This window comes from Clarias gariepinus, chromosome 26 (genome assembly GCF_024256425.1).
Source record: "Clarias gariepinus isolate MV-2021 ecotype Netherlands chromosome 26, CGAR_prim_01v2, whole genome shotgun sequence".
In the NCBI taxonomy this organism is placed as follows: domain Eukaryota; kingdom Metazoa; phylum Chordata; class Actinopteri; order Siluriformes; family Clariidae; genus Clarias; species Clarias gariepinus.
The window spans coordinates 6,737,686-6,764,068 of record NC_071125.1 but is presented as its reverse complement, the minus strand read 5'-3'; the positions used below and the strand labels follow the sequence as shown (position 1 = coordinate 6,764,068).

The 26,383-nt window shown below is 37.7% G+C and overlaps 2 protein-coding genes across 5 annotated transcripts in view; one reads left to right on the top strand and one right to left on the bottom strand.

Moving 5' to 3' along the window:
* adam22 (ADAM metallopeptidase domain 22) overlaps positions 1-26,383 on the bottom strand; it is an 86,007-nt gene that overhangs the window by 18,767 nt on the left and 40,857 nt on the right. For all 4 annotated transcript variants that reach the window (XM_053487635.1, XM_053487632.1, XM_053487633.1 and 1 more), the window contains exons 7-16: positions 13,430-13,499; positions 13,131-13,204; positions 12,585-12,659; positions 12,156-12,227; positions 10,059-10,225; positions 9,842-9,926; positions 9,623-9,713; positions 8,146-8,197; positions 3,009-3,108; positions 145-216 (exon numbers count right to left, since the gene is read on the bottom strand). In XM_053487635.1, the coding sequence (XP_053343610.1) occupies positions 145-216; positions 3,009-3,108; positions 8,146-8,197; positions 9,623-9,713; positions 9,842-9,926; positions 10,059-10,225; positions 12,156-12,227; positions 12,585-12,659; positions 13,131-13,204; positions 13,430-13,499 (858 nt within the window). The remainder of the gene's footprint in view (positions 1-144; positions 217-3,008; positions 3,109-8,145; positions 8,198-9,622; positions 9,714-9,841; positions 9,927-10,058; positions 10,226-12,155; positions 12,228-12,584; positions 12,660-13,130; positions 13,205-13,429; positions 13,500-26,383) is intronic.
* Positions 14,663-19,823, top strand: cldn12 (claudin 12). The gene is made up of 3 exons (XM_053487641.1): positions 14,663-14,773; positions 16,829-17,123; positions 17,307-19,823. Exons 2-3 carry the CDS (start codon positions 16,847-16,849, stop codon positions 18,071-18,073), a joined length of 1,044 nt encoding a protein of 347 aa, XP_053343616.1. The 5' UTR covers positions 14,663-14,773; positions 16,829-16,846; the 3' UTR covers positions 18,074-19,823.

Sequence of the window (26,383 nt, the reverse complement as noted above, 5' to 3'; positions counted from 1 at the left end):
TTTATGTCTCGTAGATGACCAGTTGGGCTTCATATTAGTTAGTCTTCTTATGCATACCTTTACACACCCAGGAAAATGAATTTTATATAGAAGTGTTTTTTTCCTGCAGTAACAGTATTTTCAAGAATCACAAAAACACCTCACCGCTGGACTTCCACAGTCGCACTCCTCTCCCGGTTCCACAAAACCGTTCCCACACTCTGAAGGATCCAAAAGCTATTAAGACACACACGAGGGGAATGTTAGGATGCTTTTATATGCATATCTTAAAACTTACCAATTCTGACACTCTTCTTTTTTTTTCACCTTCGCTGTTGCTTTGGAGGCAGAAAATAAACACGAGAAGAGCTGCTTGTGTGACCTGACTGTATAAAGCTACAGAAATATCATCATGTGTGACATCTGAACATCCCAGAAATAGACAAAATTTATTTTAGATACATACTGTAGCAGCATTGGATGTTGTAACCTCGTCTTACAACATATTTGCTCACTTGTTTTTTTTCGCACCGCCAATTTGTCCTCCATATGCTTGTTTTATTTCTTGCCTTGAGAACTTTCTATACTCTCATTTCTACACATTTTCTACTCCTAATCCAGACATGGCTGCTTCTTTAGTTTAATACTCAAACTTAAAATCTAACATAAAAGGTCAAAATAAAAGATCTAAATCATCCTGATCTATTAACATACATTTTGAATTATTTGTATTTGTCTGAGCCTTCTGAAAACAAATTCTAAAAATCATTTGATAGAAACGACAGGGACTTGTACGTGGACGTTTTTTTTAAAAGAAATGATTTTTAAAAAACTGCAACTATGATCTGGTGATTTTCTACATGGAGATCTTTGCTTAGCATTTGCCTCTTCAGCTCTTCAGGTTTTTTTTTATATTTAAGCTGTATATTTCAGTCGTTTTATTTTCAAGGTAGAAAAAAGACACAAATGTGGTACTGACGAATAATTAAAAATATAAATCTAGTTAATCACAGTAAAAGCCTGTGATTAATCACGATTAATCGAGATTTTAAAATACTTAGATTAACTTGTATTATAAACATGCAATAGCACTGTCGCCTTGCACATCCATGGTCTGGGTTCGATTCCCGTCTCTGTGTGCATAGAGTTTGCATGTTCTTCCCGTGCTTGGTGGGTTTCCTCCGGGTACTCCGGTTTTCTTCCCACAGTCCAAAGACATGCAGGTTAGGCTAATTGGTGTTCCCAAATTGCCCATAATGTGTGAATAAGTGAGTGAGTGTATGTATGTGTGTGTGCCCTGCAAAGGATTGGCACCCTGTCCAGGGTGTACCCTGCCCTAGGGTCTCCTGGGACAGGCTCCAGGTCCCCGCGATCCTGAATACAGGATAATGCGGTATAGAAGATGAGTGAGAGAGTGAGGGAGTGAGATAAACGTTCAATGCTCGAGCACACAACCAGACTTCCATCTAGAAGCTTTTAATAATGAAGACACCTGGTGATGTTTCCTTAGTTATCTTTGTGTCTGTGTTAAGCGTGCCATTATCACACACAGGTGGGTAACCATGCTGTGATTTTGGGAAGCCAATAGGGTCAAACTTGATCATATGACTCAATAATGTTTAAAAAAAAATTAATGCATTAAAATTAATCACATGCATTAATGCATTAAGCCGTAGTTATAACATAAACGTGACGAAAATATTGTAATTTATGAACATACTTGTTTTACAAATGGTCCACCATAATAGGTGTAATTACTAACAGAATGTACCATGTGTTGTTTTTTTAATAAATATCGAACAGTACACGTGAAGCTTGAATGTCCCCATGACATTTTCTACCAACTTGTCTATATATCCTTGTACCCTCCTCATATGAGGGCTGTTATACTAGTATAATTGTAGTTGGTCGAAGACATTAATTAAATTCATAGTTATCAGCTATGGTTAAAGAGAACAAGTCGGGAGAAATTGCAACGTGTAATACAGTAGAGTCTCAGGAGAATGAGAGGTCTAAAAACTTTTGTGCTGTTATTAAAAAATAATCAATCTCTGTGTGATAACTTGAGCTGCATCACACCTCTTCTATAACAGCATGTCCTCAAGTGTTTTATTCCTTATTTACTGTTCTCACCATTATTATCACCATGATACCTTTTACATTTAAATGGTACTGCATTGCAGTTGCAGTGGGATGTGACAATTCTACAGTATGGAATAAATTCTGGATTCTCAGACATATAAAAACTGTTATTTTTCTAATAATTCCATAGCCATGATGACCTCGAAACAAACAATAGAAGATTAAACAGAACCAGACCTACAGTATCACTGCACCACTCTTTACTTTTGGGGACATCCAAAGTCAGTGGCCTAAGTTCTCCCACACCAACCCACATCTCCCGTCCCTCCACTGGCTTCCTGTAGCTGCTTGCATCTAATTTCAAACACTGATGCTTGCCTACAAACACCAGGACCTCAAAGCACTTAGTAAACCCTGCACTACACCACATTCTCTCAGATCCTCCTGCACTGCTCGGCTGGTCCCACCATATCTCAGGGATTGAGGAAGACATGCATCTAAAGTTTTTTTCTGCCCTGGTTCCTAGGTGGTGGAATGAACGTCCTCTAGATGTCTGTACAGCCGAATCACTGGCAAGCTTTAAGCAACGACTAATATCATTAATGAATGTAACCTCAGCTCTGATACATTGGGAACGCTCTTGTATTTGGCATATAGACACGTGCCGTGAAGTCAGAGGCCATCGATTTAATAATTGACAGATTTAAGCATATTTTTGCATATGGATCCAAGCTTATAACAGCCTACAGATTCTGATAAAAAACTACAGAAACCCTTCCCAGTATCAGTTCAGCTTAGTCAGGATGTCGATTTGGTGGGTTGATTTGCATACTGCTGCCTTGTGCATCATCGATATTGAAAATGCCATTATTGCAGTAATGATCCACACAATGGCATTCGTGCAGAGCTTTATATTTGAGTGCAATAAAGCAGGGGGAAAGGCTCACCTTGGATGGTTTGTTGAACAGACACGATCCACCGCCGCTGTACAGGAAGTTGTGATACTCCTCTATGTTACAGTCGGAAAATCTCTTGGGCAGATAAAAGCTAAAAAACAATGCAAAAACCCACAGAGAGATGCTATGAGCAGATGATTGGACAAATCGATATAGACAATATTGATAATAGCCACTTTCAATTGTGCCCTGAATACCTACAGTATAAGCTGCTCTAATGTATGGTAACTGCAAGGATGTGTGTACTGTTACTCAGCATGTATAAAAGGACATTTTGAAGTGTAACTCGTCTATAATTTACGTACAATATCAGTGCAATAAATCTGTAACACCAAACAGATCTCTATGTGTTTAATGACTGGACATATAAAGAAGATTTCTAAGTGTCTTACAACAATTTTATTTAAATTTGCAACTGCAACACGAAGATAAAGAAGTACGCACACAAACGTTAACATGTAATGATATAAATCCTGAAACCGAACTATAGCTACATATATAGCTATAGTAACTCAGCTAAAATGAGAGCAAATATAAACTGGTAGTTGTGTGTCTTCAGCTCCAGGAACCAGACAACAGGATGCTCATGTAATGCATCGCTATTTGAGTGTGTCTCCAGTGTGGTTAGCATTAGGCCAGCGCTGTCAATCTCAATCTCATTACAGACTACTCGGCCTGTCGTGTCCTGATCGCTAGCTGTGAGTCAGAAAGCCTACTCAGTGTTCGCCAGGACGGAAATGCACAGCACTCAGTCCTCTGAATGCTCACCAGATCATGCTCCACCTCCATCGTTCTCTTCTACTCACACTCATCTTCAACAACAACAACAATAACACTTTCTTATTCTCATACCGACATTGTGTCCGGCTTTTGATTTAGATGTTTTAGGCATCAGTTCAAAACTGTATATTCAGAATAATGACACATCCAGTGTTTCTGTCCCCATAGCCAAACAGCGTCAGCGGTTTGTTAGTGTGTCTGTTCTGCCTATCCTGTCTGTCTCTCCTGTCTTTCCTGATCTCTGATCTGTTTCTCTGTCTGTCTTGTATATGCAGTATCATCTGGTTGCCAATTTTGTTCTCTCACTCTTTCACTCATTCTCTTTTACCTCTTGTCCTGTACATTCATCATTCCCAAACTCAACAAGCATGTGGCATAATTTTAAATGTGAAAAAAAATCTGTGGCCCCCTCCCAAACATTTAAAACAACTCTGATCAACTCACGAAACTAAGATAATAAAAAGCAGATCACATTGTTGAAATACAATGAATTTGTTTGATTTGTCCTGGGAAAAGGTACAACTTTTTTTATTCGTGTTTTAAATTACAAATAAACTATAAGTCCACATGCAGTACCATTATGACCCACTAGTGGGGTCAAGGCCCACACTTCTGTACAGGCAAATACTGCTGTACAGGGTCAGGAAGGCCTGGGGCCAATCCCAGGAGACTGGGGCAAGTGGATGCGGTGCCAATTCATCAAAGGGCACGCACACACACACACACACACACACACACACACACACACACATTTACATGCTATGGGCAATTTGGAAATGCCAAACAGCCTAATCTGCATGTCTTTGGACTGTAAGAAGAAACCAAGATTACCCAGAAGACAGATCCCTAAGAGGGACATGCTGCCTCAATTTTGTTCTGTCTTCGTATTTTTTCTATCTGTTTTGTCGATTCTCTCTATCGAGTCTACTTGTCATTTTTTTTCTGTCAGCCTGTCTTTCCTGCCTGTCTCTCTCTCTGTCATGTTTGTTTTGTCTGTCCTTTATCCAACTGTCCTGTCCCTTCTGTCTGCCTTGTCTTGTCTGTCTGTCTGTCTGCCTGTCTTGTTCTAGCTATCTTGTCTGTCCATGCATATCTATCTACCCTGCCCTGTCTGTTCTGTATCTTGTCTGTCCTTCCTGTCTGTCTGTTTGTCCTGTGCTGCCATTTAAGGGAGAAAACATCACAGGACACATTTTCATTAAAATTGCAATTCGAATTAAATGTACATGTACAAATAGGCCACTTTTTTTTTCAATAAAAAATTGCAATATATATATAAGAACAATAACAATAACAATAACTTGGAATGTTGGATTGTAACTTCCAACACTTTAACATAATTCTAAACACCTTCACTTTGAGAAACAAAAGTGGGCGGGGCTTAAATGGCTGCTTGATTCCTTATTGGGAGAAAGCAACAAACCCCGCCCATCGAATGTATAAAAACCTCAGGACTCGTCATAATACTTTCGTTTAAGGATCCAACACAAGTGACAAATAATACACAGCAAATCTGCCAATTCCAGTATACTTACTAATCATAACGCCATTTACACTAATATTGTTAACAGACTTTTTGTTACAGAAGTTTGATTGAGCCACTTGGGTAGAACCCCTGAGCAGAAGTATTGCTTGAAAAGCTAAAAGCACATGATGAAGAGCAAAAACCACCGACACACTGTATGTTGATATTTTTCAGCCAAACGTGCTCAGCCCACACTTATGATTCAAGCTGTCATAAGTTCAGCGATGATCTCTGGATCCAGCACAGATTGCACTGTGGCATCTAGTTGAGTGGATCTACATGTGAATTCCTTATACCCACTGGCCACTTTGTTAGGAATACCTGCACACCCGCACCTTCATGCAATTCGTACCTCACCAAAACTAGACAGCTTGTCCACTGTCAGTTAATTCCAGGTTAAAGGTCTCGGCTTACAAGAGTGGAACTCGATGCTTTTTTGCTACTCATCCACTTCCGTACATTCTGACATGCTTTTCTGCTAAACATGACTGTAAAGAGTCACTGCAGCCTTATCGTCATGTCAAACCAGGATATTTTTCTTAGATCGGTCTCATTAACAAGGTGTTTCAGCCTTTAGTACTGCTGCTCAATGTAATGTTTTTGCTTTGACCATTCTGTATTAAATCTAAAGAGTTATGTTTACATTTTGCATAAAAATAGCCTAAGATCAGTATTTTTGAAATACCTAAATATTTGGCACCAATAACCCTCCATCCATCTATCTAGAAACCTCAGTAGTCCAACTAGTGACCGTGAAGCCAATGGTGCCAATGGTGACCATTGTATTTATTCCCATTTGTACGCCCGTGGTAACTTCATGCACACAGATCCGACGTGGGAATCGCCACCAATAACCCTGCCACAGTCTAACTCACTGAGAGTCACATTTTCACCAATTCTGATGTGAACATTAACTGAAGCTTTTGCTCTGTATCTGTATGATCTTATGCGTAGCAGTGTTTTCACGTCTTCGGCTAACTGGATAATTGCATGAACGTGCAGGTATAAAAAAGTTGATTTTAAGGCACTAAATAGAATTTTGACAGGTTGATTGTTTCCTTGAATGGGAATGGAATCACACAAATGATTTTTTTTTAAGCTTCGATCAGGGATTCTTGTCAAAATCCCAATTACTCAACATTCCATCAAACAACTAATTACAAAAAAAATGACAAACAAGAAACAAATAGGAACTAAAACGAAAAAGCCTAGAGAAAAAATACAGAGGGCTTTTAAGCGCGCTGTATCTTTGCCCATCATTGTGATTTTCGATTTCTTAAGGTGGAGCATTGAGGCTCGGCCAAAATGCTAGTAGACGGAATGAGGAGGGCGTAGATGATCAACAGCCCTCCCTCGAGAAAGCTGATTGATTGAGCGAGCAGCGTGTCACGGCCAAGCTTCTGCTCACCTGCTGCTCCCATTCGGGATTGAGGGGAGACGAGAAAGGCGTTAAAAGAGACAATGATCATATGCACACAATGACAAATACACACGCAGACACTCTGACAATGTCACAAGCATGTCCAAACTGTAGCCTTACACTAGAGACCACTAGAGACGTCATAGTGTCAATACAGTCATCAAAACATAAAGTGGTTTACGGTTTATCAAAAATAATATTTCTAATATCATATAAATACAACACAGAATGGAATTCATAAATGTCAACAATATTTATGTTAAAATTCAATTTAAATTCTATTACAATTAAAATCTATTTCTAATTTATAGTAAGGCGTATTATTATCCACTTATCCTATTTGTATTTATTTTTACACCTTATACAATGACTCCAAAATTATTGGCACCCTTTATATAAAATGCACATTTTGCATTTTTCTTATACCTGTCTTGAAGGATGCAAATAATTCTGAAGCTGACTACACTGTATATTGTTTTGGCCCAAACTATCTATCTATGTATATATTGTAAACGGGACTCTACGGTGGCCCCTGAGGAACACAACACTCAAAATATAAAATAAAACAAAACTAGACCAGGATTGTCGTTTCTGTGATATCTTGAAACTTGAATTAAAACATTTTTAAACATTTTTTTAAATGCGTTTTTATACTCAAAAAATTAAACTGCACTCATGCCACCTAGTGATCATATTTAAAATATGAGTGTCATGTTGCATAATTAGACACTGTACAATGTGGTGACATGGTGTTTTTTCTTTCTTTTTATATACCATGGCCATGAATTAATATATCAAGGCCACCTAAGCATGAACATGATTAATATTACATTCTAATTCTGAAATGAAGCCTGGGACGTCCTGAAGTCACCGGTAATGTGACAGAGATGCCATTATTGTTTCACCTGTTCTTGATGGATAATTAACTGGAGGCCACCTATTGTTGCTAACCTGGCTGTGACATTAAATTGTGGCTTCAAGTTACACTTAATACACTAATCTGGCCTCAATACATCAATTCATGACCAAACCTTATTAATAAATAATCCCTATGTCACATCAGAGGTGTAGAAAAACAAATCCTTTTCAGCTTTTAGTTTAAAGCAAGATCTATATAATAGAAAGTAAAAGTGTCACAGATTAGGGCGTGGCGTATACGGTACATCACAATATACGTATGCTAATAAATTGTTTGTGTTAAAACACAAACGAACATAAAACAGAATGGCTAAATAACAACATGACATCACGATTCAAAACAAATGCTTGCAAAAGAAGAAAAAAGGGTGCACATACATTTGGATTTGGACACCATGTTAAATTGTTTCTGCACTAAATGTCTTATGGTGCATGTGTGTGTTTGTGTGCACTCATGAGAAAAATGTGCTTGATTAGTAACTTACCCAACATCATCCATTATACAGCCGGACCATTTATCATCGCACTTGCATTCCCCTGTGGAAAAAAAACAAACAGATGTGTGCATGCATGCACAAGTCGGTAAAAACAGCTGTCTTGTCCTGGACGTTTACATTACCAGCCTGAAATTAGTTAAAGCTAAAAAAATTAAAATCAGTTAAGTCACTTCCTTATATGGTCCAAGATCAGCTACGTATTCGATACACAGTCAAGCAATTGAATAACTACGGGCAGATGGAAATTTATTCGAGTTTTTGTCTCTGTGCATGTCTAGTGTACTCACTGACGTCAGTCAGCACCAACAGGGCAGGGATTTCATAGCACTGCTAGCAATACCTGATAAAACACCTAAAGCAATTATTCTGTTTCCTTTTCTGGACCTCAACAAAAACAGCCGACTAACTGGTGGCCGGCCTTCAGAGCCAAACCCCATGAATATTTTTAACTAATTATTCATTATGCATTCATTGTTTAGACGTAATGATGCGCACATAATACGCAATATAGGAATATCAACCATCATGACAATCCAATCTGATAAAAAAAAAACTTTAAAAAACAGGATTTGAGCAATGTGGCTTTTAATGCAAACGTTGACCAAGTAAACATAACATCCTTTAATAATTTGCATATCAGACTGGCAAACAGTTAAAATGAAAAGATGACAACGCGATGCATTTGCTCTTCAGGTGATTAAGGTAATGTGAATACTGCTGCTACAGTAAAGTGGGATACATGCGCACAAAACTAGTGAAACTGATTCTAACAATGCAGCTCGCTAGCACATAGCTATAAGGTTATTTATACAAACAACTTAATGGAACAAAAGTATTAGGATTATTACTGTTTTTTGACGGAAGTCCTAGAAAAGTACTGACACTTAGGACTGATTACTAACCGTGACCGTGACGGGTTGTACTGAGAAACCAAAGAGCTACATTACAACTCATGAACTCAAAAAAATGGATTAACATGTTTATCAAGTTGTCAATGTATTTTTATATAGAGCAATGTACATTTACATTTGTTAACCAATCTGACCCATGTACCAAGCGCTTTCCCTCATTTTCCATAACTCTTGTCCAGGACATGGTAACGAAAGGCCCGAAGCCGATCCCAGAGGACTCGAGCATAAGACAGGATACACCCTGGACAAGCACACACACTCTCAAAATCTAATTCACACACTATGGACAATCTGGAAACACCAATGAGCCTAATCTGCATGCCTTTGGACTGCGGGAGGAAATCAGGGAGAACCCAACAAGTACGGGGAGAATATACAAACTCCACACACACAGACCCAAAGATGGGACTTGAACCCTCTACCCTGGAGGTGCGAGGCCACAGACAGTGCTAACCAACATGCTGTATAATAAAAAAATGCTTCCAGAAAAAAGTCAAAATAATATTTTTTAAATGTATTGCTACGTAAAAACAGTTGCATAGTTTATGACGTACCATTTAGTATTCTTTTCTTGTCTGAGAAAATGCCAATGTTCTGGCCAAGCGACTGTGCCAGTGTGATGGCCATTTCCTCTGTTTTTCCATACTAAGAAAACAGAAGATTAAGATTTGAGACCTTAATTCACAATGTTATACAGTAGTTTTATACAGGGCAGCTGTCATATAGAGAATATTACTGAAATACAACCATTCGGTACATTCTTTAAAAGTTACCTCATTGACTCCTCCCCCTTTAGTGAGTGAACAAACTCCTCCCATATACGAGGCTCCACCCCAGCTGCTATGGAAACGGTTGCCGCTGGAGACAGAAATAGAACGTATTAGTTGCTGCCTTTTACCTAATTATTGAACAAATGGCTGGCATTAGTTGTGCACTGTGTGATACAAGACAACTGGGTGTGCGTGTGTATGCGCATATGCAAAAACCTACGAGAACAGATGGACAGAGTCGCTCTTCTCCTTAATGAAGTCTCGTCTGTACTTCATGAACTCCCGCAGCGTGATCATCGGGTCATCATTTATATTGAACCTGTTGTCTGCCGCCCAGGTTTCTATGGCAACCAGAACAATCCGGGTGTTCAGTTGCTCCTTAAAAATCTAAAGACAGAGGTAAAGAAAAAAAAACATTAATAAACGAATCAGGATCGCTGGAGCTACTTTTAAGGAACACATAATGGAAGTCGTTTTAAGAAAATTAAAAATCACTCCTTCAGCGCACATAGGATGCTGAGACTAAAAGCCCTGAAATTTAGTGCTAGAAAGATGTTTTCAAAACTGAGAGGTAGTTTAACATGACTTGCTCTGATGAACAATCATTTGCCTCTAAGTTGTAACTCTAAAAAGTTCAGGGGGTAAATACTTATGCAAACCACTATAGACAGACTAGGACATCTTCTGAGAACATATTTTATTGCAGCTGAACACCATAGATATTATTATTATTATTATTATTATTATTATTGTAGTTGTTTGAAACGTTTTTGATGTAAAAAGACAAAAAAAAAAAAAAACACTGACACCATTTTAGAGGAAGTCCACTGAAGTTTAAATTAATAATTAAGCTATGTATTAATCCTTCAGTTCATAACCCTATTAATAATACAATTGTTACATTTTTGAGCCATTTTTGAGTCAGATATTTACATATACATAAAGAAAGAAAGGAGAAAGAAAGAAAAAAAGAAAGCTTACACTAACAAACCTTAAATCTGGAATTCAAAAAAAAAAATATAATATTATTATAATTATAAATATAATTCCATGTATGTTGCAATATTATCAAAAATGTGTTTGTATTACAGAATATTTGTAATAATATTCGTAGAAATATGTTTCAGTAAAAACTGCAATATATTTTTTTCATATATTTCATATTTTTAATTAGTTTTTTATTTTACTTAAATCAACCAATATAACACGTTTCACAGCTTACACATCCAAAGTATTTGCAGTTTGGGTTAAATAAATGAATAAATAAGGGGGGAAAGGACCAATAAAACTGTAAACTCAAATAACTATACAAAGTAACAATATCAAACATTGTTTTTCTTAAAAAATGTATCAAGGTACAGTATGTAACAAAATACAGTTTTTAAAAAGGGGGGAAAAGCTGAAATATAACAGAAATAACTGCAATATAATTTTTAACAACTTCATTTAACATCAGAATATTAAACCGATTATATTTTTATAAAACCTTGTGCTGGAGCTGTGATCCACATAAGAGACCCCATTAAAGCATGCCATGAATTACTGCCCCGAGTGTTGTTGAAAGTCTCTTGTCTTTTTTTTGGCAGACCAAGACTTAAAATGATGCTGACTAAATCTAAATCTGTTCACTTTAGGGTTTGTTTTTCCTGTTTGCTGTCCAAGCTGCCATTTTGGTGCTGGTGTTGACATACTGTGAAAATACCACCTGTCTCACACCAGGGATGAATGTGTGTCTGCATGTGTGTGTGTGAAAGCAAGAACTATAGAGAGACATTTTTATATGAAGTCTAGTTGCATTTCCCAAAGGCAAACACTCAGGCAGATCGAGTTGCCCATGAGGCCTGTTCCTATTTCAGCTGCATGAAAATATGAGCTGATGAATAAAGATTGATGTTTTTCCCCCCAACTTGGATGAAGGTTATAGAAGATGAGCAGACATAGTAAAAATAGCCAGGCATCAGAGAGATATATTCGTGTTATCATAAACTGAATCAATAAGTTATGTTGTATACATACAGATTTACAATTTCAGAAGTTGGTGTAGTGTATACCATATCAACAGCAGGGCAAATGTAAATTGATCAGGACAATTTAGTGTTCTATAATTTTTCAACTCAATATAATTCAAGGTAAATGATACTTATTCAAGGGTTTCACAACATCAAATGCACCAAGCAATGAATAAAAATGGTGATGTGTCATTCCTTAAAAAACAACATCAGGACATGTTATTATTCACATCTGGTGACATCACACCACCCTGTCTATAACTATATCTAATTTATTACATGATACAGCTGGAGAATTTTATACTTACAAAATCTGCCATGTTCACTACAGACTTGGCGTAGTTGTTTGTCTGGCCGACTGAAAGCCGATGCTTCTTGTACTGCGAGAAATTCAAATCAGAACAGATGTTCCCCAGGGGTTAGTTATTGGTCCACTTTTCTTTTTATACTAAATCACTAGTGACAGCGATCACCTTACATAACTGGTCGTACTACTGCTACAGCAATGACACTCATTCCTTTTTTTCTTTCTAAGTCTACTTCCTTAGAAAAGACGACATATCTAGATGTCGTACACTAGATCAAAATCAGACTCAGGAACTGGTACTATTCTCTTACCTATGAACTTAAAGAGTTTGTTAATATTTTGTTGCATTCAGCTGCTTACTCATTTTGTAGGCTGATCTGAATGAAAACATCTATTTAATGACTAATGTAAATGCAGTCTGATATCTTACCATCAGATGGTCATTGATAACCATCAGCTCGATATATTTTGTTTCATCCTCGACACTGTGGGAACTTTGCTGCACCTGAAGACACAATCAGTATGACAATCAGCTGACAGTTGGAAAGACTCATAATGAAGAACATTATTATGATCTGTTGTTCTGCTGATGACTACTTTATAAGATTTATATAGTGTTAAATAGCTAATTTAATCTATTTATTGGCTAGATTTAACACTTCTGCCTTTTTATGCTGATGTTTCTTAGTTAACAAATGTCTGTACTGACAAGGATAGCTAGTTAACTAGCTAGATAGACATTGCTTTTATATTTGTTAAAATATAATTTGTATTCTTAGTCGGCTAAGGCTCTAGGTTGTTGATTTGGGCATCTGAGGATCTGGGTGCAAGCCCTGCCGTCGGTGGTTGCCACACCTATGCTATCCAGCCACTTCATGCAGTGCTGGTTCCAAGCCAAGTTAGACAAATGATCTGTCTGTTTTATGCAAAGCCATTCCACATAATCAATGTCATATTTTGTACAAAGAAAATTTACCTGTCTCTTTTTTCTCCTGTGAGCAGCTCCGGTGAAGAGTGGAGGGCTCTGGAATGGTGACTCTGCAAGATCAACTTATAAAGACAGCAAGACAGCAAGACAGTAAGGGCAAAATTAAAGTCACTCATTCCATTCTTTAGAAAAAAAACACATCATAAATAGAAATTCTTTGTAGGTTCATTATATAAAATAACTTATTACGATTTCTTAAAATTTCCAATATCATAAATAATATGAAAGTTGCTGTGTTATCTAATGCTCCTTACTTAATTTAATTGCCATGAAGGATATGGACTTACGAGGTGGAACATAATTCCCTGGAGGCTGGAAGCCTGGAGATTTATAAATCATGTGCATTTGGATGTCTTCCTGCAGACAGAAATTGTGGGAGATGGCAGAATTATGGATGTAGCCAAGTATGCATAATGAGAGTCATACATGTACAAAGGTGCATAGACAAATAGAAGGGGCGGGGTAAGAATAATGCAAGAATAAACAAAAATATAATTGTGCTAAAATATAAATATAACAATATGAGCACCCACCTAATATTGAGTAGGTCTCCCATTTACCGCCACAACAGTAATGCATTGTGTGTTCTGACACCTTTCTATCTGAACCAAATAGACAGATCTGAACCTTTTCCTCAATTTGAGCTACAGTAGCTCTTCTATTGGATCAGACTACATAGGCCAGTCTTCACTCCCTATGTGAGGCTTGGCCACTCATGACCCAGTCACCAGTTCATTGGTTTTCCTTCCTTGGATCAATTCGGTATGTTTTGACCACTGCAGACTGGAAACATCCCACAAGAGTTGAAGTGCTGGAGTTGCTCTAACCCTAGACATCAGGAGCTACAGTTACAAGACCTTGTTGCAATGGCGCCTGGAAGTTGGTGTGATGTATTGGCAGCAAGTTAACATTTTGTCCTAAAATTGATGTGTTGGACGGGCAAGAGTAAGGATTGGAAAACCTTGACAAAGGGCCAAATTGTGATGGCTTGAGAAATGGGTGAGAGCAGCTTTAAAACTGGAGCTTTTGTGGGATGTTCCTGGTTTGCAGTGGTCAGAACCTATCCAAGGTGATCCGGGGAAGTGATCCAAGGCTCAATAAAACACATGGGAGTGAAGGCTGGCTAGTGTAGTCCGATCCAATAGAAGCGCTAACGTCGGTCAAATTAATGAAAAGGTTCAGGCTGGTTGTAATAAAAAGGTGTGAGAACACACAGTGCATGGCTGTTACGGTGGCAAAAAGGAGACTTAATATTAGCCAGGTGGTCATAATGTTATGGCTGTTTCACTAATCTAAAGTAAATCTAAAGTAAAAAAGTCATAATATAATTTAATTAACAATATAAAGTTATCTGTAACATTCTACATACATACAGAAAATACATAACATATTAATAGCATAAATAAAACAAACACACGAGTTAACGTATCGAATTAATTCATTACAGCACAGGAGTTTACTACTACTGTACACTGTTTGAAATCGTGAACGCGCATGTGACGTCACTCGAATCCGCCTGGTGGTCACGTGCCTCAGGAAGTCTTTCCAGTTGGAAACTCCGTGGTCTGAGGCGTTGACGAAAAACGCGAAGAAAAATGAGTGATATTACACCGAAATAGACGAGTTCACCGGTAGGATTTCGCTTAATTATCGTTATTCGGTCATGTACTCGTAATTAACCAAGACTTGAAAAGTAACGACAGGAGCAACAGGTTGAAAAGCTCGTAGCTAACTGTTATGCTAACTGGTTAGCTCACAAGCCAGCTGATTTAATGTTTATCAGCAGCTACAGCTCTATGTGCGGCTTATACACGATTAAAAACTGCTTTATACAGATTTATAATTGAAGTATTGTTTACACTTAAAGCTACGAAGAACGCTAATGCTAAATTATAATTGTGTGTGTTTGTGTAAAATAAATAAAGCAGAAATAAAACAGTCAGGTCAAACCTCAGTGTTTAGCTTAACTAGCTCAAGTTAACGGTTCTAACTTTAAATAGAAATCATTTAGTTCTAAGCGTAAAAAGTGTTCATTATTGTACAGGTGTAGTGCTAAATATATATAAACACCCAGAAAATGTATGTGTAATGTAAAATAATGCATATGAATAATAATGTTGTGCTCATTCTATATATTTTTTACAGAACAAAAAGGAAATTAACCACATTAAGTAAGATCCATGTTTAGAGACAATCAGGAATATAACATATATCTTTTTATAATAAATAAAATATTTTATTGATCTTCTGAACTTCTGTTCCTAATTCTTTATTTATTGCTGTTTTGAGTTTCTTTTTAACCTTTTGTGTTCCAACGTAAAGTGTCATTGAATGCTTGAAAGGTGCTTAGAAATAAAATGGATTATTATTGTTGTTATTCTTATTTCAAGGATACAGATGCCATTTATTTTTGATTTTTTGATTTTTAGAATTCTTAAATTACATTGGAGATTTGTAAGTAATAAAAAACCATGCTTTGTTTCATGGAGTTTGAGCACAAAACCGGAGTTCTCTGTTTATTCGTTCAGACAGTGTTACTAATGTGTGTAAATAAGAGAGGGTCGGGAAGGTAGAGGAGTTTAAATATTTATACCCCTATCTCACCTATGTGGTTTCACCCAGTGGCCGTAAGTATGGTTAATCATGACTCACTACGAGTTTTGGCGCTGTGATCAAGTTGCTATCTTTATTTAAATTTTAATTAAAATTGAAACATGTTTAAAACCTTGCAGAACTTTGTGGAACGTTAGTAGGCAATCGGTGCCTAACAACGCATCTCGCCACGAGTCAAACCGCATAGGTGAGATAGGAGTATTAGTGTCAACTGTCCAAAGCAATGGGGAGTGTGGTAGAGAAGTAAAGAAGAAAATGCAGGCTGAATGGGTGGAGAAGAGTAGCAGGACTAATCTTTGACAGAAAGTTATTGGCAAGAATGTAAGGGAAAGTTTATGGGACGGTCAATCATCAATGTTGTATGGTTTGAAGACGTTGCGGCTGATAACAATACAGGAAGCAGATCTGCAGGTGGCAGAGCGATAAATGGATGAAAAGGAGAGAGATGCTGCAATTTGCTTTGAGAGTGACAAGAATGGACAGGAATAGGAATGAGTATATTAGATATACAGTGCAGGTAGGACGGTTTAGGGACAAAGTTAGAGAGGCCAGGTTAAGATGGTTTGGAAATGTGCGGAGGAGGGATGAGGGGTGTATCATGAGGAGAATGTTAGAGATGGAGCTGCCAGGCAGAAGAAAAAGAGGAAGAGATTTATAGATAGTGAGGAAGGACATGCAGGAGGTTGGAGTGGCAAAGGAATAAGTGGTAGGCAGAGTTAGATGGACACAAGCGATCCGCTGTGGCCACTGCTAACAGGAGCGGCCAGAAAAAAAAAGTAGAAGACAATGTTACTAATGACATCATGTAAAGTGTGTTGTTTCTGGTACACACTGATAACCCATGATAGTTGTGTATTGTTTGGCATTCTTGTCTTGTGTTAGTCACACATGCATTTGCCTTAATTCGAGCTTGAATAAAAGGATGAACAATGGTTCCTGTGAGTACTGGTGCTAATGAATAAAGATGTCATTTGTATGCAGTATGATTATTTATTAGGATTATAGTCATTTTGTCTTAAGGCAAAGTGTCACAGACACCTGATTTTCACCTCTGTCCACCTTTCCGTACACAGGTTAAGTGTTCCGCCACCATGACGTGCCGTGATATCCATGCCACGAACGCGTTTGCTTTCATCATCGCCCTGGTCTCTGTGGGTGGATTAGCTGTTGCAACTGTCATCCCTCAGTGGAGAACCACACGTCTTTTTACCACTAACCTCAATGCCAGGAACGTTACCGTGTACGATGGACTGTGGACCAAATGTGTCAGGCGTGAAGGCACAACTGGATGTTACTACTTTGACTCAGACTGGTACTCCAAGGTAGACCAGCTGGATCTCAGGCTGCTGCAGTTCTGTTTACCAGCAGGTTTGTGTATATTAATGGAAATGAAATGATGGTCACAGTCCCTGATTAACATTACTTTTAAACCTGTATCAGGATATGTAATAGGGGAAAGAAATTTTATAGTAGAAGCCCTTATTATATAAAACTAAATCCTGGACGGTTTAGTTTTTCCTGTAGTGAAGTATGGGCTCTTGTTTTCCACAGGTCTGTTCTTCTCTGGCCTGGCTCTGCTGATCAGTCTCACAGGCATGTGCAAGACAGTGTGCTGCTCCAGGACCCCAGACGACATCAAGTCAGGCCGCTGCATTGTAAACAGCTCAGGCTGCCACCTAGTGGCAGGGATATTCCTCCTGCTAGGAGGCGCCATCGCTATGCCACCATCCATCTGGTTCCTGTTCCACACACGTGAGTTGAACGCACGCTACGAAAACATTTTTGCCACAGAGTTTGCTGCGTATGTGGCTATTGGCAGTGCCGGTGGCCTTGAATTCGCCGCCCTGCTGATGTTCATGTGGTACTGCATGTGCAAAAAACTGCCCTCGCCCTTCTGGCTGCCCCTGCCTGAGCCGCCTGCTATGAGCGGCAGTGTTTCTGCTCAGCCGCTAATGACCAACGGATTCCCGCCCCCTGTAACCTACGCTCCTCAGAGCTTCCCCCCTGCTGTTCTAGATGCTCCAGCGTTTGTGCAAGCCCCGGGTTATCCACAGGCCATGCCAGGCCCGCCTCTACCCCCTCAAATATACATGCCTCAGATGTCAGTGCCTGATGGATACGGGTCCGAAGCAGGAGCCTCTCAGGCTTACGGCTACGCCCCTTCACAAAGCTACGCCCCTTCACAGAGTTACGCCCCCTCTCAAAGCTACGCTCCCTCTGTAAGCATTGCACCTTCTCAGAGGTATGCTGGACATCGCTACTCCACACGATCACGACACTCAGGGATTGAGATCGACATCCCGCTCCTGACAGAATGACACTGAAAGAATACACAGAGTTGTTCACTGTGTCGCCCATAATAGATGGGAAGACCGCGAAACTTTAAATACACACACGTGTCTTATTTTAATTCTGCTTATCTTTAAAACATAAAAATATTTATGAGAATAGATAAATAACAGAAGGAACACTGAAATTATTCTCTGCAAGATAAAATCAGGAAGCATCGGTCACTAATCCCACCTTAAAGATGATCGAAAATCTGGTAAGAGATAATAAAAAGATAAATTCACATGGGATGAACAAAATTAAGTTCACTAACTAGTCCACTGGACAGATCCACTCTCGAGTGTCTTGCCCAGTCCCATGTTTGTGTTGGAAGTCTATTTGTTACGTTAATACAAATTGAGGAAAATGTATGACAGAGTTTATGAGCTTGTTTACAGATGTTTCTGTTTTCTTTCTTTCCTTTTTTTTGTTGAATGAACTTATCCACCAGAGAACAAAAAAAGAAAAAAACACCATCATCATCACACAAATTGCCAGGCCATGAAAAACTTTTAGTCCCAGAAATCCTGGATACTAAGTTGTTCACCCCTGAAACAGATAATATAGATTTTACAGGAATTCGTTAACAAGTCAAATTGAAGTAGAAAGCTATTATGGACTAATGGAAGTTATTCAAAATAATAATAATGATTAACAATGAGTTTTTCTATACATCCTGTAAAAAGGTGAATATGGAGAATCTGGAATTTTAGTATTTACTTAAGTTATCAGTCAACACTAAGATGTAATGATTTTATTTTTTATTTTTTTTACATTTTACATAAAATTTTAAGTTTTTTACTCTGAAATGGACATTTTCACCTAAACTTTAGGCTTAATGTCTTGGCCACTACTTCACTACTGTCTTGGCCAGATGAAAAAATTCTGGTCAACTGTGCTGAAAGACAACGCGTCCAATATCTTTTGATAAGATTTCCCCCCCTTATGGTTTACAACCACTCAAAAAAGCCCTCTCACTGTATGAGCTGTGTAAATGCTCAGAAGTCACTGGACAAAGCAAGGACATTGGAGCTGGAACAAAACTGTCAGCTGCTTCACTACACTGTATTTTGCACTTGAGTTATACTAACACTGATGTTAACACACAATGCTTTCTAGATTTTTACAAACACTACTTATGATTGATTGTTAAATGGAATTGCTGTTGCTTTAGGGTTCTTCCAGACTTCTCAAGCCTTTGTACTTATTTTGTAGGGAATTGAACTAAAAAAAGGGGAGCAGCTGTTTTATTCTTAAAGAATTGTTACAATGTGTTGTGCAGCAAGGAAGAGAGAGAGAGAGGATCTTTTGCCCTAGTTTTATTAATTTTAATGAAGCATCTCTTATTAATGTATTCATATATTACACTAATACTGAAGGGCTAAAAAAGTTATTTAGATATTAAGTGCTCGGATTGTCTGCCTTTTTTTTTTAATTTCTGATGTTTTTTGTACTAACTAGTGGTTGTTATTTGTTATTATGTAATTCTTTACTTGTTTTCTTTGCTTTATTTGTTCTTATTTTGTTTGTGTAGATTTTTGAATTTCCACCCTTAACGAATAGTCAGGGTTGAGGGATCAGCTTAGTGAAAGTGAAGATGTTAGACTCATCATTCCATGTTAAGATGATATACTGTATAAATGTGTTTCATGATTAATCTTTTTTTATAAAATGTCCACATCTCAAAGCATGGATTACTTATGTCATGTGTTGTGCTTAATAAAACACACTGTGTGAAAGAATAGAGGATTTATGAACAAACTGTCGAAACTGTTGTTTTCAGCAAACACAGATTCGAAATACTGATGGACTCGTCCCGAATTTCACTAATGCATTTTCCCTTTATAGCGATTCACTTACAGCAGACACATTATTATATGCCAAACCTGTTCTCATCATCAATTATACAATTCCTCAACCTCATCATACCCTGAATCGACATGCCACAGCAAACGCCTTTAAATACATAATGCCGTCGTGTGCTCCCTTGTGACACTTAATTTTGTTATGCATCGGCATAGGTTTTCATAGTATCTTTTAAAAAACTTTTCTGTCACTGATGTAAGCTGTGGTTTATTATAAATATGTGTATTGTAGGGGTGTAACAGACACAACAGTTCTGTGCATACGTTTGCTTTGAAGTCATGATTTGGTATGTTTTCGTTGTAGTCAAGTGGGAAATAATTACATTTCCTTTATTATGACTCTCAATAGTAATTATATAAACTTGTACACATTAGCAAACTGGCCATAATTTCCAGAACACATAAATAATGCATGTAAAGGCACACTGTACATTTCCTTCTTAAAAAAAATTCCCATACCTGTGTCTAGACATCAAGATAGGGACGGAAATCACCAGGGACGAGATCTGATACGATCTTATCACAATACTTGGGTGCCGTTTGATTTGTATTGCCGTTTTGTAAATATCACGATTTTATAAAATATCCCAATTAGATATTAGCCATTTTTAGATTTTGTTACAATACTAAACAAACTTATCAAATGATTTGCAAATACATAACCCGCCACATGAAAGAACCATGATACATAACTGAATCATTTTACCCCCTCATCTCTATAATAAGCGTAAACAATTGTTCTTTCAAACAACACTAATTAGACTTGCATTAGGTTGCATATAAAAATAAACATGTCTCATGGTCTTCTGACGCAGCTTTTGCCTGCCCTTAAATATTGCATCAAATTTAGATTTAATTTCTTGACCATTCCTTGATCCAGAGTCATACAATCCTCTGACAGTCCCTCAAACCAGTTCTGACAATAAAGTTGCTCGCTGCTTAATAACAATGGCACCCCACTGTGATCTATTACAGGAGAACAATACCTGTTTATGGCGCTTGTGTACTGCCAATTAGAAATATGACACATAAAAGCTGTCAGCTTCAACATTACATCATTCCCTAAAGATCTTTTCATGTTCATAATGTGTAATTGCAAAGGTCACTAAGGCTAATAGCATACGGCTTTTAAATAATAGTGTTGCCCTCACATACACTCAATAGAGACCGTAATAACGAGTTTACAGTCTGGAGAAGCCAGACAGCAAGAAAGACAGAAACTGATATGTATATTCAAGCTTAAGTGTGTGTTCTTATATTAATAAAGCTGGTACCATTGGAATAAATGTGTTATGGATATGTGAAAGTGTTAAATGCCTCTGGTATGAGTCAGTCACCCTTTTGTTTGGTTCACTTGGTTCAATTTTGACTCATCGTTGACACAATGTGACGGAAGATAACGTTTATTCACTGCTAATTAAAAGTCACAACACATGTCTGTTCGCTTTGCCTCAGTGATGTTTAAAAATGACACAATGTTGGACGGAGAAGTTGGTTCTCTCATCTTTCAGTGGCATCACACTGGGCTTTTCCCCCTTCCCCCTCTGTCACACTCTATAGAGGGGGCAATTCTGTAAAGGATTAGGGGTCTAAGGGCAGATGGTCTCAGATGGTTTGGTGTAGAAATGAGATGGGGTGTGTACATGCATGAAGACAAAGAAGGGGCAGGGTATGAGGGCATGAGTGAGTGCCTGTATGATGAGGGGGGTAGGGTATCAGGGATAAGCGTGAATGGATGTGTACGTGTGAAGAGGGGGAGGTGTGTGACTGAGGGTGTGTATCGTGGCTTGTTCTCTCTGGGGAATCTGATAATGAATAAGAATCAGGTCTGGGAATGGCACGTGTTTCCCAGAATCCCCCTGGCACCGACTGATGACATTTATGAGATAGAATGGACATAACAAGGAAAAAAAGACAGATTGGTGAAGGGGAAGACAAAGGAACAAGTAAACAAAAGAAGATGTAGAGAGGAACAGGGAAGACTATATTGTACTGTAAATATGCTTATGTCAAGTGTATGTGAATATACCCACACACTCACACAGTCTCTGTCTTACAGCTACAGAGAAAAATAAGTATGTGTTTCTTGATTTGCTGGTATGAACGGTACAGAAAAAAATATGTCCGTGAGAAAGAATGACCAAGTATAGCTATTCCTGCAGGTTTTACCTGACACTGTCTAGAGATGATGCAGTAACAGGGACATAGAATGCAACAGTGGCATTAGGTCTATAGAAATATTTACAGAAATAAATCAGTCCAAACACAACACCAAAAAAACCTCCAGTGTAAAACACAGACCAGAATATAAACCCTACTATCATAAACAAGTATAAACAATTGCACATATTGTAAACAGATGAGTCCAACCTAGTCAAAACACCACATAAAATTGCTAAGAATACACAAGTCAAAATACCAGATATAAGAAATAAACAGACAAGTCAAAACACCACATAAAACCTAAGAATAAACTAGTCAAAACAGCATGCATTATAAACAAAAAAAAATCAAAAACCACATAAGTTAAGCAAACGAGTATACATATACATAAATACAGACAAAAATAAACTAGTCAAAATACCACATTGTATTTAAAGATGAGTGAAAACACAACATATGGTAAACAAACAAGTCGAAACACAACATACGTTAAACAAAAGAGGCAAAACACAACATACGTTAAACAAACGAGTCAAACCACCACATCTGTTAAACAAACGAGTTATAAACACAAACGAGTAAAAACAATATATGGTAAACAAATGAGTCAAAACACAACATACGTTGAACAAACAAGTCAAACCACCACCTACGTTAAGCAAACAAGTCAAAAAAACATACGTTAAACGAGTCAAAACACAACATACGTTAAACAAACAAGTCAAAAGACAACATACGTTAAGCAAACGAGTCAAACTACCAAATACGTCAAATAAACGAGCCAAAACACAACATACGTTAAACAAACGAATCAAACCACCACCTATGTTAAGCAAACAAGTCAAACCACCACATTATATTTAAAGATGAGTGAAAACACAACATACGGTAAACAAACGAGTCGAAACACAACATTTGTTAAACAAAAGAGGCAAAACACAACATACGTTAAACAAACGAGTCAAACCACCACATCTGTTAAACAAACGAGTCATAAACACAACATACGTTAAACAAACGAGTCAAAACAATATATGGTAAACAAATGAGTCAAAACACAACATACGTTGAACAAACGAGTCAAACCACCACCTACGTTAAGCAAACGAGTCAAAACAACATACGTTCAACAAACGAGTCAAACCACCACATACGTTAAACAAATGAATTAAACCACAACATACGTTAAACAAACGAGTCAAAACACAACATACGTTAGGCAAACAAGTAAAAAAAACATACGTTAAACGAGTCAAAACACAACATACGTTAAGCAAACGAGTCAAACCACCAAATACGTCAAATAAACGAGCCAAAACACAACATACGTTAAACAAATGAGTCAGAACAATATATGGTAAACAAATGAGTCAAAACACAACATACGTTGAACAAACGAGTCAAACCACCACCTACGTTAAGCAAACGAGTCAAAACAACATACGTTCAACAAACGAGTCAAACCACCACATACGTTAAACAAATGAATTAAACCACAATATACGTTAAACAAACGAGTCAAAACACAACATACGTTAAGCAAACAAGTAAAAAAAACATACGTTAAATGAGTCAAAACACAACATACGTTAAGCAAACAAGTAAAAAAAACATACGTTAAATGAGTCAAAACACAACATACGTTAAGCAAACGAGTCAAACCACCAAATATGTCAAACAAACAAGCCAAAGCACAACATACGTTAAACAAACGAGTCAAACCACCACCTACGTTAAGCAAACGAGTCAAAACAACATACTCGTTTAAACAAACGAGTCAAAACAACATACTCGTTTAAACAAACGAGTCAAAACACAACATACATTAAACAAACGAGTCAAAACACAACATACGTTAAACAAACAAGGCAAAAAACAACATACATTAAACAAACGAGTCAAACCACAACATACGTTAAACAAATGCGTCAAACCACAACATACATTAAACAACGAGTCAAACCACCACATATGTTAAACAAACCAGGCAAAAAACAACATACGTTAAACAAACCAGGCAAAACAACATACGTTAAACAAACGAAGCAAACCACAACATACGTTGAACAAATGAGTCAAACCACCACATAAATAAAGACAAAAATAAACTAGTCAAAATATCACATTATATATGAAGACAAGTCAAAACACCATATTATATAAACAGAATAGTCCAAATTAGTCAAAACACCACATAACAAACAGATCCTTCCAAACTAGTCAAAATAAAATGTACTGTATACAGATGAGTCCAAACGCTGCACAGTTTAGATAAAAGACCCCAGTCTAGTCAGAACACCACTTAATATAAACAGACGACTTTAAACACTACCTAATATAAAGAAACAAGTCGAAGCCAGTGTTGGCACCACATTATAAACAGATGCGTCCAGTCTAGTCAAAATACCATTTAACATCAACAGTCAACAGTAAACTAGTCAAAACTCCAGGTAACATGAACAGACGAGTCTAAAAGTCTCATCTGTTAAACATATTTAAAAAAGCAGACAAGTCAAAACACCATGTAAAATAATCAAATAAAAAAAAAAAAAAACACAATATAAACATTTTGTATTAGATTTCAGGGCGACTGCACATTAAACACAGGTACACCAGGCTTTTGGCTTCAGGCAGCCTTGGCAGCGTCCCACACCGGGACACAGTATGGTGGCCAGAGAGGTCCACGTTTCTACTGCAGCACTGCAGATGACAGATGCGCGAGCCATATGGCCAACTGGGTTGGACTCGTCTCTATGGATTATTGTCATGTCTAAACTCATCACATCACAGCACCACCTAGTCACGAGGGGAGGCATGAGGTGATGGGGTCAGGGCTAACAGTCACTACAAAACCACACAGGAAAAGGCTGAACCAGGCCGGATCAAATTAGTGTGTTCCGTTGATGTCACCCCATGACTGCTTTTATTACTGACCTCATTTATGATGGGAAGCGAGAAAATAATGCTGAAGGAGGTTTTGACTAAATGAGAGGTATATTATATATCAAGTTTGAACAGAAAAAGATCTAAAGTTACCATGAACATTACATTTTCCAGAGTCAGTGCTGGGCTTGAATGTTTTGTGGGATTTAAGTCAAAGACACCGTGAGTTACAGAGGGGAAAACTTCTGTAACTTCAGGGAACGCTCTGATAAGAGGAATTCTGGGAAGTGCAATTTGTCCTTTTTAGATTCATTTAACTCGCTGTATGTTTATTTAACTGATGTTGTAATCCATCTCTGAAGTTCTGGTCTAATCTTTGATCATCATTCACGTGTTACGGTCTTGAATAGAAAATCACTCTTAAGTGACTCTTTACACCTCACAGCTCCAGGGTTCCTGAAGTTCCCATCTATGTAGAGTTTCACATCTTCTCCATGTGGGTTTCCTCTAGGTTCTCTTGTTTCCTCCTACCTTCCAAAAACGTGACAGACAGTCCTACCTAATCTAGATTGCCCCTAAGTGTGAATGTTTACAGGCATGGTGCCCTGCTATAGACCAGCGTCCCATCCAGGATGCTTAACCTCCTATTATCACTCCCACTGTTCCTGGGAAAGGCTGCAGACCCGTCGTCAGTCTGACCATGGCAAAGCGCTTAGTGAGGATGAATAATTAATGAAGGTGAAATCAACAAATCAGCAGCCGAGACACAACTCTCATGGAGAGACTGCAGTTATTAGTCGATCTCAGTTCTTAGAAAACTTTCTCCGTCACCCTGTTCGTCGTAATATGCTGTTTGTGGGTGATTTTTATAATCGTTTTTTAAATGCTCTATGTAACCAAAATGTAAAATGTGTTTAAAATCTATATCAGAAATCTGCCAGGATGAAGAAACAGTAGCTAAAGCCTTAATCACTTGTTTTTGAAAAATGCTTATCTTATCATTGTGTAAAGTATGGAACTGGAGAGGCTTCTGTTTTCATCTCCATCATCCCTATTTTCTCTCTTTCTCTTACTTTCTCTCCCTCTCTGCTCAGTTTTTCCATCATCAGTACATTTCTTGCACAAGATGAATAATGCATGGAAGTTAGACCCTGTAGCTAGAGCTGTCTTGTGCTTAACCGGTAAAGTCTTAAACATGGACAAACCATTTCTATTACAAATTATACTGAGAGACACAAGGTACAATGGGATTATTATTTTTGTAACAATGTCTCTTATTTAATTTATACTGCTGATAAAATGAAATGATAAATATTGACTGTTTTAAGATGAAATTTAAGAATAATGTGACTATAAAATAAAGAGAACGCCAGGTCACCGCGTCAACAA

Bases quoted from the DNA above. Each gene is read 5' to 3' on its own strand.
- cldn12 (XM_053487641.1), top strand. From the start codon at position 16,847: ATGACGTGCCGTGATATCCATGCCACGAACGCGTTTGCTTTCATCATC. The intron at 17,124-17,306 runs GTTTGTGTATAT...TGTTTTCCACAG, and splicing joins GCAGTTCTGTTTACCAGCAG to GTCTGTTCTTCTCTGGCCTG.